This window comes from Nicotiana sylvestris, chromosome 10 (genome assembly GCF_000393655.2).
Source record: "Nicotiana sylvestris chromosome 10, ASM39365v2, whole genome shotgun sequence".
NCBI lineage: Eukaryota > Viridiplantae > Streptophyta > Magnoliopsida > Solanales > Solanaceae > Nicotiana > Nicotiana sylvestris.
The window spans coordinates 49,979,925-50,001,361 of NC_091066.1; the positions used below are offsets into that span (position 1 = coordinate 49,979,925).

General features: G+C 39.0%; 1 protein-coding gene across 4 annotated transcripts; it reads left to right on the forward strand.

Moving 5' to 3' along the window:
- The first annotated feature begins 940 nt into the window (after positions 1-940).
- On the forward strand, positions 941-20,516 carry LOC104238294 (uncharacterized). Of its 4 annotated transcripts, XR_011403162.1 has the most exons (3): positions 941-1,145; positions 4,032-4,139; positions 7,806-8,125. XR_011403162.1 is itself a non-coding variant. In XM_070160661.1 (2 exons), the coding sequence occupies exons 1-2, from the start codon at positions 2,934-2,936 to the stop codon at positions 20,456-20,458; spliced, it is 1,218 nt and encodes a 405-aa protein (XP_070016762.1). In that variant the 5' UTR covers positions 2,643-2,933; the 3' UTR covers positions 20,459-20,516. The 4 variants fall into 4 exon arrangements, 3 of the variants coding, with proteins under 3 accessions (XP_070016762.1, XP_070016761.1, XP_009790923.1); XM_070160661.1 differs by lacking the exons at positions 941-1,145; positions 7,806-8,125 and adding an exon at positions 20,447-20,516 and having other exon boundaries at positions 2,643-4,139; XM_070160660.1 differs by lacking the exons at positions 941-1,145; positions 7,806-8,125 and adding an exon at positions 20,211-20,272 and having other exon boundaries at positions 2,643-4,139.
- The last annotated feature ends 921 nt before the right edge of the window (positions 20,517-21,437 follow it).

Genomic DNA, 21,437 nt, shown 5'->3' on the forward strand with positions numbered 1-21,437 from the left:
ATTTTGTATACATTTAGTGAACTTTTTTAATACATATATAAAATTTGAACTAAAGCTATTGTGTCCGGCCAAACTCATATATCAACTTCTGGCTCCCGCCCCTGTCAACAGTATTTCACATGCTAGCACAATTATATTACCTTTTGCACTCTCTGATCATTTAGAATTGTCGGACAAATTATCGCGTGATTTGTCTTTTGACTTTATTTCTTAATACTCTATTTATCTCATAATCTGTGGGTACATATTTAATAAGTTAAATGTCAAATTCGAGTTCAAGAAAAATAATTTTGAAGTACCAAAGAAGCTGCTATCTTTTTAGAATAGAATGATAATATTAACGACATAAGAAGAAAGTATTACGAGACTTATACAGTTTCAATTACTAAAATAAGCTTATGTGAAGTAAAATCTTTCAACAAAGTTCTTGAATTTGATTTTTAAAACAAGTTTTAAAATGAGCTGAGTATATCTTTTTTTTCCATAACAAACATTTGATTACGAGGAGAAGTCAAAGACTAAACAGAATAAAGGAGAATTCAATGAAAATTGGCGATTTGGCAACTCGGGCACGTTTGTTGGCTTGAAATCCGAGGCAAGTTTGAAACTAAAATACTGTCGAAAAGGACCAAATATGTTGCTTATCTAGTGTTCAAATTGGAAGATGGATTTGTTGGCCTTGACACTGGTGATGTAGCTGTTAAATTTATTGATTCTGAGAGTGACAATGAAGCTGAGGAATGAATTAGCGTTGTCCGTCTTTCAGGACGAGGACCTAGTGAGAAGCTAACACGGAAGAGAGGCGATGGATAATAGAAATGGGAAACTTTTTAAATGATAGATGAGAAGATGGAGATGTTGAAGCGCGATTGATAAAGAAATCTTTTTTTGTTTATTTTATGAATTGCAAATTTCTATTTTTCTTTTGTTGGGTTTGTGTTAAATATTTTGTTTGGTGTAATTAGTGATTGATTGTTGTGCAGATATTTGTGTCCTGAGCCTTATCCTGAGGAAAATTTGGAGTTTCTTCGAATTAACAATATCAAGCTTTTCCAATGGGTTCAACTGATGATCACATGTCCGATCAAGAAGAAGATCTACTCAATAGAAGTACAAATAATTATCAGCAACCGACTGAAAATAAAGTAAGGTTTCGTGACAAACTTCTAATAGATAATTGCTTCATCCCAGCAGATAGCATACAACACGATTTTGCTCATTTTAATCTAGATGATGAACATGATAACCCAACTAAACACCCCTTCTTCATACCAATCTCCTCATCAGAAAAAACAAGACTCTACGAACCATGGCAACATACAGTGATAGTAAAACTGCTAGAAAAACGGTTAGGATTCATGCTACTTAGAAATAAACTAAAAACCCTTTGGAACCTAAATGAGGATTTAAACTTGATAGATCTTGGTGAAGACTATTATCTATTCAAATTTACAACCTCAGAAAATTATGCAAAAATCTTAAACCAAGGCCCTTGGTTTATAGGATCACAATTTCTCTCCGTTAGAAAATGGGAGCCAAAATTCAATCCCACTAATGATCAAATGCCTTTTTCAACTATTTGGATACGACTGCCAGAATTGCCAACAGAATACTACGACTTGACAATCCTCCGAAAAATAGGAAGTCAAATTGGATCAATACTAAAAATAGATAGCTGCACAAGGAACACTAGTAGAGGACGTTATGCAAGACTTTGTATATTAGTCCAGCTAGGAAAACCAGTGCCCAGGGATATACTCATTGGCAAGCACCTACAGAAAATTCACTATGAGAGCTCAACTCCTCTATGTCAAAGCTGTGGATGCCTAGGACTCACACTGTACCACTGCAACAGTTCATCAAACATGGAACAAGGTACTTCTTCGACTACTGCAAAAAATGAAAAAAAAGAAGAAAAAAAAGAAAATGAAAAAAAAGAAAAAGATCAGAAAAAAAATGGAAAAGAAAAAAATTTCAAGGAAAATCACATTGAGGTATCGGAAGGCCCATGGACAACAGTAACCTTCCCCAAAAATAGCAAAAAACAATTTTCAACAACTACTACAAAAAACCCAATTTTACCACCCAAAACCCATAACAATTTTTCCAAACTAGAAAACTACCAAGAAACATCCCTCCCAAATACACCCACGACAGCCAACGAAACTAATCAAATTACAACCCAACTACAAAACAATAACAATACCATTGTCACTCCTCAAACTATACATGCACAGTTGACTAACGCGGAAATAGCAAATCCACAATCTACTTCCCCAGCAAAACTAAACCAAATACACCTACCAACTACAAATACAATATCTACCAAATCAACAAGTACTACCCTTACTAACCCTAAAACCCCTACTGCAACTACTTCATCCCTCCTCAACCATAACCTAACTAAATCCACCACATCAACTACACCTCAACCAAACCTCTCGTCCATTCACAACAGGAAAACCCCAAACCCCTAGCAACCAATGCCAACCTGATAATTTCCAAATCGTTACAAACCAACGACATCTCCAGTAACGATACAAACAAAAGAAAAATTCATTCATCAAGTAAAACCAACCATTCATCAAGTATACCTGCCAAATCAAACCACACGAACGAAAAGGACATCCCCCAAAGAGGGAAAGTACAAGCACTCATAAGTGCTTTAACAGCCAAATCTTCTGAAATACTTACCCAAAATCCCATATATTCCTCTAACAGTAGCCCTACACCTGTGACCTCCCATTCCTTCAATGCCATTCCTACCACAAAATCTGCAGAACTCTGACGTAAACTACTACCCAAACATAAACGCAAATCTCAGCATTTAAAGCACCAGCCCCTTCAGCCATCTATAAAACCACCCTCATCTCTTCACGCTCCTTCACCATCTCCAGTTTTCACCAAAACAATACCACAACCAACCTCCAAAAATGCCTCGCTCAAAACACTCCTCCACCAGCCATCCTCCACGTCTGAGGAACCAAAACAGACGTCCAACTCAGTCCTCAATATCAACAAACCAAACAACTGCACCTCCATGCACACTCACGCAACCTCCACCTCCGCCATGCATGTTCCAACTAGCACCAATGACTCTAGGCTCAAGCACTGTCACTCCATTCCAGAACCAATTCCACCACTTCAACTTCAACCCTATCCAGGGAACTCTCCCTCTACCACTAGACCCTTTCCAAATCCAGTCGCCCATCCCAAGCTGGAACAACAACATGATGAACTTCCACCCAAACATGCCACTAGAAACTCTCCCAATACAAATGACCACCCCAGAAATGATCCAAGCATACCAAACGCTTCTCTACAACCAAACTGTCCAGCAAGAAGACCTACTATCATTGGGAAACATGTTGATGAACCCCTCCAACAACATGCAATACCAGAACTCCAACTCGCCATCATACCAACTAAGCAACTTTGCGAATTTATCGCTAAATCAAGTACTTCAAACACTGCACACACCAGTCACACAAGCTCAACTGCAGCGATTCTCCATGGAACAGATAGTACCAGTGATGGAAACACCAAGTCCATCATTCCATTCAACTACTCAAAATTCCCCTCCACCACAGGTCCCGGAACAGGAGGGAAGCAATCCAAACACTCAAGGCCCTGTGATGGATCCCATCATCCTGACGGAGGAGTGTCTGACTCTGACGTTCCTAGAAAATGCAGAAGAAAAAATCTCGCTTCAAACTCCGCCAAACATTCGGAAAGTGTCGCTGAACATAAGGTCGTGTGCATGGTCGCCCATGCAGCAATATGTCCTCAACCTATGCCCAGCAGTTGCAACAAACCTAGATCTCACTCGGGGCCAGGGAATGAATTATCACACCAACCCTCATATGAAAATACTGCTATGGAATTGTAGGGGAGCTAATAATCCCATTTTCAGGCGTAATTTGGACGCCATTCTCCATGCAAACACACCATCTGTTCTAGCTCTCACAGAAAATCGAATGGCAGACCATGATATTTTGCTACAACAGTTGCCTTTTACTGATTTACTGCAGGTACCAGCTTCTGGGTTCTCCGGAGAAATCGCATTGCTTTGGAATAATCATGAGGTCACCATAGAACCAATGGTACTCACTGAGCAAGAAATTCATGCGACTGTGAAAGTAAGTACATCATCACCCACGTGGATTATTTCTGTCATATATGCTAAAAATAATACTCCCTCCGTTTCAATTTATGTGAGCCTATTTTCTTTTTAGTTCGTGCCAAAAGGAATAACCTCTTTCCCTATTTGGAAATAATTTACCTTTATGCAATGATTTATAGCCACACAAAATATATGTGTTTCATTTTACACCACAAGTTCAAAAGTCTTCTTTCTTTTCTTAAACTCTGTGCCCAGTCAAATAAGTTCACATAAACTGAAACGGAGGGAGTAGTAGATATAAAAATATCCTGTTCAAAAACCTCAAAGAAATGTCTTCAATTATTAATCTCCCATGATTAGTATGTGGGGATTTTAATGAAGTTACAAATGCCTCTGAAAAATTAGGAGGAAACCTCACCAAGAATAACAGAATTTCGGCCTTTGTGGAGTGTATTAACGAAATGAACATGCTAGACCTAGGCTTTACTGGACCAAGGTTCACCTAGACTAACAAACCTAACAGCCAAAACAATAATTCCATTAAACTAGAAAGACTAGATAGATTTATGAGTAACCCGGCTTGGCTTGAAATATACCAAGACTCAAATGTTACACATCTCCCACGCATATACTCAAACCACTGTCCGCTACTCCTTAACCTCATACGTCATTCTAACAAACCTATTAGTGCTTTCAAGTTTGAAACAATGTGGCTACGTCACCCTGATTTTAAAATTTTAGTATCAAGCTGTTGGCACTCTAACGCCGAGTATACAAGTGCTATGGCCAGCTCTAAAAATAATGCCCAAAATGGAACTCCACATGCTTTGGAAACATTTTTGCTAGTAAAAGGAAAATTATTGCTAGAATTGAAGGTCTACAAAAAATGAATCTGATCCATAAAAAGACGTTTCACCACAACCTTGAAACAAACCTTATTTTCGATTACAATAATATTCTTCAATAAGAAGAGGACTTCTTGAAATTAAAATCTAGAGTCCAATGGCTAAATGAAGGTGATGCCAACATAAAATTTTTCCACACGACTACAATCCATAAAAGGCGCAAAAATAGGATTATGGGCCTAATAGATAATGTTGGCAACTGGACCTTAAATAAGTATGCCATTACAACCACTATCATTGAGCATTTTAAAAATGTGTATACTACTGAACTTCCTTATAGCGTTAAAAAATTCATACCCACAGATATTCACGCACTAACACATGAAGATCAACTTCAACTCACCAAACCTCTTTCAACTTTAGAAATAAAAAATGCCATCAATTCCTTTAAACCTCTAAAGGCACCAGGTCCAGATGGACTTCACTCCATTTTCTTCCAACAATTTTGGGGCGATACTCAAACTGCAATCACTAATTTTTGTATGGATGTCTTTTCAACCAACTAGATCCCACATGATATTAATAATACAATTATAGTTTTAATCCCTAAAGTAAAAAACCCTGAATTGATCACTCAATATAGACCCATAAGCCTTTGCAATACGATTTACAAAACTATTACTAAAATAATTTAACACCGTATAAGACCACTATTGCACAAAATTATTAGCCTTAACCAATACAGCTTCATTCCCGGTCGCAGAGCTACTGATAATAGCATCATTGTCCAAGAAGCTATTCATTCCTTCAATAAGAATAATAGTAAAAAAGGGCATATGATGCTAAAAATTGATCTAGAAAAAGCCTTTGACCGTCTCGAATGGTCCTTCATTAGATTTTCCTTGGCAAGCTTCAATTTTCCCCTAAAGCTAATTTCAATCATTATGTCATGCGTCACAACTTCATCCATATCAATACTTGTCAATGGGAAACTTACCACTTCTTTCAAACCAACTCGTGAGAATAGGCAAGGTGACCCCATTTCACCATACTTATTTATCATTTGCATGGAATCCCTAACCCGCTTAATCAGCCAAGAAATAAACCATAACCTTTGGAATCCTATCAAAATAGGAAGAGTCTCAACAAAACTATTGCATCTCCTTTTTGTAGATGATCTGGTGCTATTTGTTGAAGCTGATACAAAAATAGCTCTACCATTATAAATATTTTCAACAACTTATCATCCCAATCTGGTCAAAAAATAAACTTTGCAAAATCTAAAGTCTACTTCTCAAAAAATGTCCACCCCCGCAGACAAAGAATTATTGTAAACTCCCTCAACACAAAGTTTGGAAAATACCTAGGATTACCAATCACTAACCACCACCCAAAAAATGCTGACTACCAATGCATTATTGACCGCATGAATAGCCGACTACAAGGTTGGAAGGCAAAAATGTTATCCATGGCCGATCGTGCTACTCTCATCACCAGTACTATATTAATAATCCCTAATTATGCAATGCAAATTAACATGATTCCCAAAACTGCATCGGGAAAATCTATCGCATCCAACACAATTTTCTCTAGGGTTCCACTGAACATAAGAAAAGGATACACCTAGTAAATTGGGAGACTGCTACACTACCAAAGAGTTGGGGAGGATTGGGTATCACCAACACTAAAGCAAAAAACTCAGCCCTCCTTTAAGCCTAACTTGGCACTTTATCTCAAACCCATATCACTTATGGGTTAAAATTTTAAAAGAAAAATACCAAACAAGACAACTCCTCAATAACTTCACTATGAAACCATCTGACTCTTACATCTGGAAAAGCATACTAAGAATATTCAACTCTTTAACCATGGATTAGCTTGGAATGTTAGAACAGGCTATAATATAAGGCTTTGAGATGATAATTGGATAAGATCAAATGACTCCCTATGATCAATCATAGAAAGACCACTAACTCAAACCGACTCAGTACAAACATTAAATAATATTATGCTGCCTAATAATGAATGGGACTTCTCCCAAATATCCATGCAAATCCCTTCTACTATCCTACGCCTCATTAACAATACCTACATTCAAGAATCCGATCCAAAATAGACTCTTTCTTCTGGAAAAACACCTTATCGAGATTCTTCTCTATAAATCAGCTTACACCACTTACCTTCACCACTCAAAAAGTACTCCAACCCCCCTTGAAAAATTTACTCAATGGGTATGGAAAATACATGCTTTAAACAAAGTTAAATTTTTCATGTGGCTTCTCCTCAATAATAAATTACCAATTGCCGAAAATTTATTCCATCGTAATATAATTGTGTCAACCACTTGTGCTTCTTATCCAAATACTACTATTTATTCATAAATTGCCCACAAGCAAGATCCATTTGGGAACATTTCAACTTGCACATCCCCGCAAATCAAATGGATTCTCAAATATTTCATCTATGCTCAGCATCTACAAAATGCATTGTCATAAATAACCAATCACTTCCTTTAAAAATCCTAACCCCATTATTCTTTGGTCCATCTGGAAAAATAGGAACATAACCCTCTTCTGAAATTCCACCAAACCAATAACTCACTACGACATAATTTTCCAAACTTTAGAGTATTATCACCTAGTGCATAAGCACAAGGAAAAACATATTCGCGTAACAAAAATAATTCGATGAACTCCGCCCCCAAATGGTTTTTTTAAACTTAACATAGATGGTACTTTTGATGCAAACACATACAGGAGGGGGAGGTGGTCTTATCCGAAACAATAATGAGGAGTGGATTATTGAGTTCGCATTTTAACACCATTCACAATTTGCAGTTCACATGGAATTAATGGTATTACACAATGGTCTAAAGCTGGCAATGAACCATACTTTAACTCCATTTATTGTGGAGACAGACTCTCAGGTATTACTTCAAATGTTGTCATCAAATAACCTACTTTTCTCACACATATTAACGGATTGCAAGCATCTACTGGAGGAGCTGGGCAGGCCACAGGTGGGCCATATTTTTAGAGAAAGAAAAGCTGCTACAAACAAGCTGGCCTGCTATGGGAAAGGCGGTCAGCCAGAAATCCGAAGAAATATAATGATCTTTGTATCCCCTCCCACTTTTATCTTAGATGTACTAAAAGAAGACATATTAGGAACGGGTTCTAAATGCCCAGTTCCTAATGTGTAATAAGTTTTTGTTTTGAATAAAAGTTTCTTTCCTTAGCAAAAAAAAAACATGGTTTCTTTTTTTTTTGGTAAGAAAGATAACTTCATGTCACGACCCAAATCCTCGAACCTAGTCGTGATGGCGCCTCTCGTGAAGAGAAGGCCAGCCAGACCAAAACAGAACACCTCTTTTAAACTGTTAAATATCATAAATAGTTCTAAGACAAGATATAGTAACCATAATTTGCGAAAATACGATAACAACAGTAGAAATCATCCCCACACAGCCCAAACCGGAGTGTCACAAGTCACGAGCATCTATTAGGGTATAAATACAACTACAAGGTCAAATTATACAAAACAAGAATAATGAACAAAAGGGAGAAAAGCGGTGTTGCGAACGTCGGCAGCCACCTCGCTAAACTCCGATAACTCTGCCTCTGATCAGCCAAAAACCCGCTACCGGGTGTATAAATACCTGCATCTGCACGCAAGGTACAGGGAGTAATGTGACTACTCCGACTTAGTGAGTAATAATAATAAATAAAGACTGAAGGCAAGAAATCACGTAAAAACACAAGACATTCTATACTGAAGCAGTAAAAATCACTTTAAACAGTAAGGTAGTGAGAAATCAAGTGAAAATCCCTTTTTCCAACAAGTAAATCAAGTAGTTTACAAGTGAGTAACAAAAATGATAGAAATATAAACAGCCCCTCGGGCAAAACATGTACAACAAACCGCCCCTCGGGTATAATATCAATAGAACCAGCCGCTCGGGCTCAATATTAGAACAGTGCCAGCCCCTCGGGCTCAATATCAGAACAGTAACAGCCCCTCGGGCTCACTCTCAGAATAGTATCAGTCCCTCGGACTACCTCACAATCACTCATATCAGCCCCTCGGGCATAGTATCAATCACTCAGAACAATGGGTACCCGTGCTCACTGTGGGTGTGCAAACTCCGGAGGGGCCCCTTACGGCCCAAACGCTATATCAAGCCACCTCATGACATCATCACTCAGCATATCCTCACATCACTCAAGCCACCGCGTGGCATATAAAGTATCATAGGCCCTCGGCCTCATATCACTCGGCCTCACATCACTCAAGCCACCGCGTGGCGTATAAAGTATCATAGGCCATCGGCCTCATATCACTCGGTATATCCTCACATATGGACCTCGACCTCACTCAGTCCGAAAATTATCACAAGCCCCTCGGGCATTAGTAAAACAGTAGTTCTCAGCCCAAAACATCATTTAGAAATATCATTTACGTTTCAAATCTGAGTAAAAGTGGCTGAGTTTGTAAAACAACAGATATCAACAGGACTGAGTTCAAGTATTAAGTCAAAACTGTGAGAAAATGGTGATAAAAATCCCCGAAGGGTTCAAATAATTGGTACGGAGCCCAAATATGACAATCAACCCAAATTATGATGATAACAAATAAGTTTCAGTCAAATACGCGGTAAAATCATCAATCGAGACGGACCAAGTCACAATCCCCAGTAGTAAAAGATCCCACGCTCATTATCCAGCGTGTGTCTCACCTGAATATAGCACTACGATGTGCAATCCGGGGTTTCAAACCCTCAGAACATCATTTACAATCATTACTCACCTTGATCCGGTCCAAACTCTAGCCCGCGATGCCTTGCCCGCACGAATCGACCTCCGGATGCTCCAAATCTAGCCACAATCAATACATAATCATTAAAATATGCTAAGGGAGCGAAGCCCACTTGAAAATATCCAATTTAACATCAAAATCCCAAAATTTCTCATATCCAGCCCCCGAGCCCACGCTTCGGAATTCGACGAAACTCACAAAATCCGACAACCCATTCAACCACGAGTCCAACCATACCAAAATTACTAAATTCCGATAACAATTCGGCCTCAAAATCTTCAAATCTTATTTTCAAATCCCTAGGTCCAAATTCCCAATTTACACCTCAAAAACATGTAATCTAGTCGGATTATTCGATGATAATTCAATATTATGGAGTAGAAATGATCACAAGTGACTTACCTCAAGATTTCCTGCTCAAAAAATTCCCCCAAGCCGTGTTCTTTCACCAGAAAAACGTGAAAATGAGCAAAAAAAACCAGAACAACATTAGTAACCGGATTCTGGTCGCTAAAAGACCCATTCCCGCCGCTAAAAGTCCCACATCTGGCCACTAAAGGTGCGCACCAGATCCTGCTGCACCAGCAGTATTTATTTTTACTAAAAAGGCTCTTAACTCCACCATACGAACTTGGAATTTGATTATGAGTCACAAATAATGATACGAACATAGTCCTTCAATCGAAACTCAATTCGGAGCTCGTTTGCTCAGTGCGATATCCATTTCGCTCGTTAAACAATTAACTCATGTTTCGCGTCAAAAACCCAACCGTGACTTGATGAAATTAGACCAAACTTTTCAGATCACTCCTATAATTCATTATTGAAATTTTGGAAGTCTCAAAATTAAATTTCGATCTCTAGAACTTAAAATGGACATTTGGATCATTACATGCTTATGCTCAAAATGGCAAAAATCTTCCAAAAACTCTTCCAAAACTTATCCTAGCCTCATGGGACCCCAACCGAACATGCCAACATAATTCATAACATCATTCAAACCTGTTCCAATCATCAAAACACCTCAAACAACATCAAATTACCCAAAACTCATCGAATTCAAGCCTAAGTTTCCAAAAACTTTCGAAATACACTTTCGATCAAAAACCCGACCAAACGATGTCCGAATAACCTAAAATTTTGCACACATATCACAAATGACATAAAGAAGCTACAACAATTCTCGGAATTCCATTCCGACCCTCGGATCAAAATCTCATCTATCAACCGGAATTCTCCAAAATACTAACTTTGCCAATTCGAGCCAAATCCTTCCATGGACTTCCAAAATGCATTCCGATCGCGCTCCTAAGTCATAAATCACCTAACGGAGCTAACCAAATCATAAAAATTCCGATCCGAGATCATATACAAATAAGTCAACTCTTGGTCAAACCTTTCAAATTCAAAGCTTTCATCTGAGACTGTTCTTTCAAATTCCTTCCGATTTTTCCTGAAAACCAAAACCATCGATCTACATCAGTCATAATACATCATACGGGGCAAGTCATGCCCGAGAACTGGCGATCAAAGTACAAAAGCTCAAAACGACCGGTCGGGTCGTTACATCCTCCCCCACTTAAACACACGTTCTTCCTCGAACGTACTCAGATTTGTTCTAAAAGCCAACCAATAGCTGAATAACTTTACCATGCATAACCCGGGGGTGATCCCATGTCACCCTATCTCATATAGGTGTGATAACACATAGAAGCTGAAATTACACAACCCAATCTAGACCATGAATCATAGAACCACACTTTCACTTCTGAAACCATCAATACGATCAAAACCTCACCCTCATACACTGAATAGGCTCGAACCAACTGTAATAGCCCATGCCTGCAACCTCAGGTGCAATTATATAATATACCACATAACTCAAACACTCGTAGCGATAACTTCTATTCACAGCAGCTGCACATAACAACCGAATACCGACAGAAAACCTCTTATCAACTAAAGTCTCATTCCAACACTTCCATATACTGCCAATGATAAATGAAACACGCAATAAACCATAACTATTTCTCAGATCAACCAATCATAAGGCCACTTCTCCTTTGGCAAGGACCATAGCAAATTTCTGAGCCGAACCTCGATATTTATCTTCCCGACATGCTGAAATCAAATCTGTTTGTATTCATTAAAGATCTCAACGATCTCCTCTAATCCAACACACTGCTCTAGTGACATGACACATCCGTACAGGCCTAAAACACCACTTGCATAATACGCGCACCAATAAGCAACGGTCCAAACATACACAAATCATGAAAATGACTCAATTGAAAGAGTTGTACCTCAAGCTCACCAGTACCGCCACAACACAAGGTTGAGAACCCGTCTCTCATTGTAGGAACATAACACACGAATCTAACCCGCAAGGTCATACCTCCACATAACTTTGCTGTGATGCGCGATCCTATCCAACACTGTTCCACATGAAACACCTCAAGTCATTATGCTCGAAATCGACAACCACGCATAATTTGATGTTTGGAACCAAAGCAATCATTACACCCACGGTGAAACAAATAACATACACCACACACACCCGATAGGACATAACCAATACGCCATTCACCGAGCAACACCAAATTACTCTTCCCGCTCGACTTCCACTATGAAACCCTAATAGAACTGCACCATATGTGCCTATAACCAACAAATCATAACACCTCGCAACATAGAAAGGTAACTCATAGGTCTCCCCAGATTACTAATAAGCTCAATAACAGACGAATCAACACACACCTCACCATTGGCAACTCGAAGTCAACCAAGCCGTCGTAATACAGAACACACATTCATATAGGTCTACCAATGGACCATACATCAAGTCTAGTCATACACAATAGATAAATAATCCTCCGAAGGTTCACAACGACTAAATCATAGCACATACTACCCTCTGACAAACCTTAGCTATTTTCTCACAGTCTACAACCGCAATACCTATGATGTATTATTAACTCAACCACATTTCCCTCTTTCTGAAGTGCATACCGTTATCAAGACACACCATTTAGTAATATTATTTACCTAGTCATCTGAAACTGCATGTGCTGTCTAAGAATTTATGACCTTCCTTTCAAAACTGAATTGTGACCTTACATGTGCCAATCCCCGCCCCACACAACATACCACATATAACATGCCATCCTATGATAAATATGAGAACTTTAAAATCCCTTTCCGAGCCACAATCAACTACATATTCACTAGTCACGAACCTTCCATTGGTCCCATCTAGAAGGAAAATCACTATACATCCCATGTCCATAGAAAATATACATTCCCAAACCGCGGTAAAACCATCAAGAACTCTCCGAGTTCCCTTTGCACAAATCAGACATGTCATGACTGAATCCTTCTAACTCGATCAAGCTAAGCAAGTCATCAAAACCTAAGAGCATCTCCGCAAAATACCTGAAAGAACTCATTACCTCGAACACACACACAGAATTAATCATATCCTTACCATACCGATTCGGTCTACTATCAAACTATTCCACCTATCTAAATTTCCTTCTGATTCATTTTCAACTTGATATTCTCTCTTGCTGTAGCACCACAATTCCTTAACCCAGGCTCACCACATGAGACCCAAGCACAAGACCACATTGTCTAAGACCTATACGCCGTTGAATACTCACTCAATTGCTCCCAGAAACACCACATTCCGGAACACTTTACTCTGAGGAACTTCCTGCGAATCTAAATCCGTTACCTTTGCTTTCCTGATACTGATACATAGAATCTCATAATCAATATAGAAATATCACAAGTCTTGACCTCTTCCAATGAAAATACAGTTTCTAACCCCATATACAACTTTGAGATACCCAATTGTTACATGTAAAATCTTAAACACATTAGAACCATTCTTGAGAGTCATTCACCCTATTCAAACTGCAATTAGCCTGATCAAATGAACAGAACCGCCCGTGCCTCATTAGCACTCTGACACCGCAGAATGAAATCCTCATCCCAACACATCCAAGCAACTTCATACTCTATGCACCGAGCATTCTTTACCAACAACATAAGACATTCCATGATTTTTCTTACTCTATGAAGCATAATATAACCTTTGTTAAAAAAAATATTCCTCTACTCGAGTCATCCTCGGTCTCAATTTCCGCAAGCCATAACTGATTTGCCCACACGCCTCAAACTGGAACCAACATAGCGCCTAACTGTGCAATCAACTACTCACAACAGACTCCCCAACTTGGCTCGGAGCCATAGATCAAAATACACTCAATAACTCATAACAATTATACTCTATTGATGCCACAATATCATAGTGAGATTAAGATCAAATCCTTTTGTAAGCTTGTGAAAACACAGATCATCTAGTAGTTTTAATCTTCTGCAAATCTCGCATTCATCCCCGCAAAAGTTAAGCCCACTCTCTTAAACGAACCGAAATTTCAAATTTCAACACGTACTTTTCACTTACACATGAGATCTTCTAACATACACATAAGGATCATACAATCTCCAGAATTTTTCGCAAGAGATAACCCACCTACTTTGCCTTCAATTAACATTTCTGTATACCTTCCACCGTCACAAATCGTACGCAGTTACTTAGTCTTCTTGAGTCTGAACTCATACCGCAACATGAAATCTACTTCACTCTCAACTGGGAAACATTGAAAGATCCTTCATACATCCATAACTCGGGGCTACACCTCGAATCAAGATGAAAATCAAGCACCTAATAGTTCTTCTATCCCCAGCAGACCTTCCTCGTCACTTCCAAGTCATATAGATACATCTCGCAGTACTAACATACTCATCACATAGTTATCCAACCTTCACTTCCACTAATAGGGATGATACCGAATATATAAGTTCAAAAACACTGGCTCACAGAATCAGCACCTCGGTGCTCAAGTCATAGGCAAAGATCTGGCCTCAAGTCCTCCAGACTAGCCTCACATCAAACTCACAGAGATCACATATCGCCCCTTGATCGGGGAATTACAAGCTATCGATGCATATCTGATACTAAGCGCTCATGCGCGCATATGAACGCGTGGAAGGAATTTTCAAGAGTCACTTTTCAAGCTGAATCAAGTACGCACGATAAGAATTCAAGAATGTGAAGTTTTTCCTAAAGGTTCTACAGCCTCTCGAGGATAAATACAGACGTCTCTGTACCGATTCGCGAGACTCTACTAAACCTGCTCATGACTCGTGAGACCTATGTAACCTAGACTCTGATACCAATTTGTCACGACCCAAATCCACGAATCCGGTCGTGATAGCGCCTCTTGTGAAGACAAGACCAGCCAGACCAAAACAGAACACCTCTTTTAAACTGTTAAATATCATAAATTGTTCTAAGACAAGATATAGTAACCATAATTTGCGAAAATATGATAACAGCAGTAGAAACCATCCCGACACAGACCAAACCGGGGTGTCACAAGTCACGAGAATCTATTAGGGTGTAAATACAACTACAAGGTCAAATTATACAAAACAGGAATAATGAACAAAAGGGAGAAAAGTGGTGCTGCGAACGCCGGTAGCCACCTCGCTAAACTCCGATAACTCTGCCTCTGATCAGCCAAAAACCGCTACCGGGTGTATAAATACCTGCATCTGCACACAAGGTGCAGGGAGTAATGTGAGTACTCCGACTCAGTGAGTAATAATAATAAATAAAGACTGAAGGCAAGAAATCACGTAAAAACACAAGGCAATCCATACTGAAGCAATAAAAATCACTTTAAACAGTAAGGCAGTGAGAAATCAAGTGAAAAACCCTTTTTCCAACAAGTAAAACAAGTAATTTACAAGTGAGTAACAAAAATGATAGAAATGTAAACAGCCCCTCGGGCAAAACATGTACAACAAACCGCCCCTCGGGCATAATATCAACAGAACCAACCTCTCGGGCTCAATATTAGAACAGTGCCAGCCCCTCGGGCTCAATATCAGAACAGTAACAGCCCCTCGGGCTCACTCTCAGAATAGTATTAGCCCCTCGAACTACCTCACAATCACTCATATCAGCCTTTCGGGCATAGTATCAATCACTCAGAACAATGGGTACTCGCGCTCACTGTGGGTGTGCAGACTCCGGAGGGGCCCCTTACGGCCCAAGCGCTATATCAAGCCACCTCGTGGCATCATCACTCAGCATATCCTCACATCACTCAAGCCACCGCGTGGCATATAAAGTATCTCAGGCCCTCGGCCTCATATCACTCGGCCTCACATCACTCAAGCCACTGCGTGGCATATAAAGTATCATAGGCCCTCGGCCTCATATCACTCAAACCACCGTGTGACATATAAAGTATCTCAGGCCCTCGGCCTCATATCACTCGGTATATCCTCACATATGGCCCTCGGCCTCACTCAGTCCAAAAATTATCACAAGCCCCTCGGGCATTAGTAAAATAGTAGTTCTCAACCCAAAACATCATTTAGAAATATCATTTACGTTTCAAATCTGAGTAAAAGTGACTGAGTTTGTAAAACAACAGATATCAACAGGACTGAGTTCAAGTAATAAGTCAAAACAGTGAGGAAATGGTGATAAAAATCCCCGAAGGGTTCAAATAATTGGCACGGAGCCCAAATATGACAATCAACCCAAATTACGATGATAACAAATAAGTTTTAGTCAAATACGCGGTAAAATCATCAATCGAGAAGGACCAAGTCACAATCCCCAGTAGTAAAAGATCCCACGCTCATCATCCAACGTGTGTCTCACCTCAATTTAGCACTACGATGTGCAATTCGGGGTTTCAAACCCTCAAAACATCATTTACAATCATTACTCATCTCGATCCGGTCCAAACCCTAGCCCGTGATGCCTTGCCCGCATGAATCGACCTCCGGATGCTCCAAATCTAGCCACAATCAGTACATAATCATTAAAATATGCTAAGGGAGCGAAGCCCACTTGAAATAATCCAATTTAACATCAAAATCCCGAAATTTCTCAAACCCAGCCCCCGGGCCCATGCTTCGAAATTCGACGAAACTCACAAAATCCGACAACCCATTCAACCACGAGTCCAACCATACCAAAATTACTAAATTCCGATAACAATTCGACCTCAAATCTTCAAATCTTATTTTCAAATCCCTAGGTCCATATTCCCAATTTACACCTCAAAAACATGTAATCTAGTCGGATTATTCGATGATAATTCAATATTATGGAGTAGAAATGATCACAAGTGACTTACCTCAAGATTTTCCATGATTTCTTGCTCGAAAATTGCCCCAAGCCGTGTTCTTTCAACGTGAAAATGAGCAAAAAAAAACAGAACAGCATTAATAACCCGATTCTGGTCGCTAAAAGACCCATTCCCGTCGCTAAAAGTCCCACATCTGGTCGCTAAAGGTGCACACCAGATCCTGCTGCACCAGCAATATTTATTTTCACTAAAAAGGCTCTTAACTCCACCATACAAACTCGGAATTCGATTATGAGTTACAAATAATGATACGAACATAGTCCTTCAATCGAAACTCAATTCGGAGCTCGTTTGCTCAGTGCGATATACATTTCGCTCGTTAAACAATTAACTCATGTTTCGCGTCAAAAACCCAACCGCAACTTGATGAAATTTGACCAAACTTTCCAGATCACTCCTATAATTCATTATTAAAATTTTGGAAGTCTCGAAATTAAATTTTGATCTCTAGAACTAAATATGGACCTTTGGATCATTACATGCTTATGCTCAAAACGGCAAAAAGCTTCCAAAAACTCTTCCAAAACTTATCCTAGCCTCATAGGACCCCGACCAAACATGCCAACATAATTCATAACATTATTCAAACATGTTCCAATCATCAAAGCACCTCAAACAACATCAAATTACCCAAAACTCATCGAATTCAAGCCTAAGTTTTCAAAAACTTCCGAAATATACTTTCGATAAAAAACCCGACCAAACGATGTCCGAATAACTTGAAATTTTGCACATACATCAAAAATGACATAAAAAGCTATAGAAACTCTTGGAATTCCATTCTGACCCTCGGATCAAAATCTCACCTGTCAACCGGAATTCGCCAAAATACTATCTTTGCCAATTCGAGCCAAATCCTTCCACGGACTTCCAAAATGCATTCCGATCGCGCTCCTAAGTCATAAATCACCTAACGGAGCTAACAAAATTATAAAAATTCCAATCCGAGATCATATACAATCAAGTCAACTCTTGGTCAAACCTTTTAAATTCAAAACTTTCATCTGAGACTGTTCTTTCAAATTCCTTCTGATTTTTCTGAAAACCAAAACCATCGATCTACATCAGTCATAATACATCATACGGGGCAAGTCATGCCCGAAAACTGGCGATCAAAGTACAAAAGCTCAAAATGACCGGTCGGGTCGTTACACTTCATTAATTAAAAATCGCGTACAGGGTGTTGTGCTCTTGCACCATATTACACATAGTGATATTAGATACATTAGCAGTTACACACGAGGTCTAGTCCTTAAAGGCTAAAGCTAGTATATGGGCGATCCTCTATGCATGTAGCAGCTGTTGATTCAGGTATAGGCAAAATAGGTGTTACAACAACGGCTATAATTACTTGGGTACTAACAAAACGTTATTGGCTATTGTGATAGGTTGTTTATCCGGTGTCTGTGATCGGTACAAAATGTGGCCTTTTGATTCCCAATTTATCTACCTACAACTGGTTTGAGACAAAAAAAAAGTGGTTCAACAAAAACTTGCACCGTAGCAACATCTTGCAACCTACATCCTTACTTTGCAAGTTGGTCTGCCACTCCATTTTATTCCCTGTACGCATGTCAAACTAGTGGCTCACGGAGCATCTTGAATAGGTAACTGCAATCAGAAATAAGATTAGCATATTTTGAGTTATCTGTAGCCAAAAGGGTGGTTACCTCCCGCGCATCAATTTCCACTTCCAGTGGTGTTTGTTGCATTTGGATGGCTAGATTTAGCCCTCTTATGAGTGCCTACAGCTATGCTGTTAGACAATGAACATGTGGGACTGGGCCAGCATAGCCCACTATCCAATCGCCTAAGTGATTCCTAATTACCCCTTCTATGCCATCTGTATCATTGTTTGTAGAAGTTGCCCATCAGAATTTAGTTTATAATTGTTAGATTTTGGTGGTATCCATTTAAGATTGAGTTGAACCCTTTTTGGTGGTATGGACGGAGATGCAGCCATATATGCAAATTCAGTTGATCATTGTAAAACAACCCTAGGACAAGGTTTTTAAGATTTTTGATCAAAAATATTTCGATTGTGAGTGACCCAAATATGCCAAAGACTCAATGATAAAAAGGTGCGAGTGTTCGGTTTATGAGGAAGTTGAAGCCCTTTAAAGTGAATGAGGTTATGAAGCCATAGATTAGGGGAGTTCATTGTTAAGAAATGATGAACGGAACTAGAGATTCCTATAGTAAGGCAATATAGTTTAGCATTAGTTCATGTTATGAAGATATGAGTTGCTATTTCGGGTGCATTTTGATAGAAAGTTCAAGTTGCAACCTGTGAAATGCCAATATAATTGAGGTATTGTCTTGTTGGTAGTTTATTGAGTTGTAATATCCAAAGGAAATTTTTTATTTTTGGTTGGATTGGCAAGGTCCAAATCCCGTTGAAAGGATTTGGCTCGTTGGGAAGTTGTATATCCTTATCAGCTAGAGTTTTATACATAGTATTGACAGTAAACCTTCTGTTATTTGTGAGTGCCCAATAGAGGTTGTCTTGTTTTGTGTATAGACAGAACGATATAGTTTAGTACAATATTTTTTAATATCCCACGGGATCTCAAAAGGTAAGTTGGCCCAATTCCATCCCTGGGGTTTTAAGACGTGAGATAGTTTATACGTTTGATGAGATTGAGGTAGTGGTCCTATAAGGAGAGATCGCAAAGTTGTCCCTGATTTGATCCAAGTGTCGGTCCATAACCTAATATGGTGCCCTGTGCCAATTCGCCACTGGAGACCCAGTTGACAGTGGTTCCAACCTTTCAGAATATTGCGCCATGTTAAAGAGTGATTAGTGGCCTTAGTGAGCGGAAGATATTTATTTAAGAGTGTTGGAGCCCAGAGAGAATGGGTATTTTAAAAAATCCGCCTAGCCAAGCTTGCTAGCAAAGTGTTAATCTTTGTTCTAAGATTTTGGATATTCAATCCACCTTTTTCTTTTGTAGTAGTGATTTTCTTCCATTTAATAAGATGTAATTTTTTCCGAATAATAGTGGCGCCCCATAGAAAGTTTCTTTGGTAGTGCTCCATTTTGTTTATTACAGTGGTTGGAATGTGTATGTATTGCATGACATGGTTGGGTAGAGTGTTGAGTGTAGATGTAATGAGAGTAGCACGTCCCACCATATTTAAGAATTTGATTTTCCAACTTGCTAACCGATTTTTAAAGTCGTCTTGCAGGAATTGGAAGTCACTCGGTTTGTGGCGTGATTGAATTATGGAAAATCCCAAATATTTTCCGAAAGAGTTCCCTTCCTTGATGGAGAAAGATTGTAGCACAAAATTTTTATTAGTGTCTGAGAAATTGTTTGAGAAAAATATCTTTGATTTATTGAAATTTATCTTTTGGCCTCAGTGATGATTAAATAGGTTAATAACATCTATAATTGCATGACAACTTTTTGTGGTGATTTTAGAAAGCAAAATGATGTCATCTGCAAAGAATAAATGAGAAAGATCTGGACCAAGTTTGAAGATGCGGATAGGTTGCCATTGAAGATGATCTACTGAAGTGTTAATAAGATGCGAGAACATTTCCATATACATTATAAATATGTATGGTGATAATGGATCACCTTGTCGAATGCCTCTTGATGGATAGAAGTATGACGTACGGGTGCCATTAATGAGTATGAAAGTCGATGTAGTAGTAATATAGGACATGATTAATTGAATTATTGAAGGAGGGAGCTTGAAATGGTGAAGAGTTTTCCTGATGAAAGACCATTCCAAAGGATTGAAAGCTTTTTCAAGGTTTAATTTTAAGAGCATGGTGTTGGTTTTGCCTTTCATTTTTTTAAAAATAGGATAGGATTTTCTAAACAATAATGGCGTTATCCAAAGCCCTTTTTCCTTGTTGAAAATTAGATTGAGTAGGCCCAATTATTTTTGAAAGGATAGGCTTTAGCCTATTAACAATAATTTTTATGATGAATTTATAGACGATGTTACACAAACTAATAGGCCTAAATTGCTGGATGGTATGTGCGTTCTTGACTTTGGGAATTAGGTATAAATATGTATGATTAAGGTCAGGAGGGATCACCTTATCCGAGAAAATTTGGTGGCAGAACTGCTTGACCTTAGGACCAACCTCTTGCCAGTATTTTTGGTAGAAATAGGGGTGTAGGTCATCTGGGCCAGGAGCTTTATAAGGTTGAAAACCATGAAGAGCATGAGTGATTTCTAAGTCGTTAAGAGGTGCTTCCAGTGAGAAGAAATCATCATGATTGAGCATGGTAGAATGAGCATGTTCAACCCGCTTAGCAGATTGAGTATGTTCCGTTGCAAATAAATTCTTGTAATATTCCAAAATTTGTTGGTGGATCTCAACTGGGTTAAAGCACCGTCTTTTAAGGCAGCTATCCTATTTTTCCTTCGGCATTGAATGGTGGACATATGAAAAAA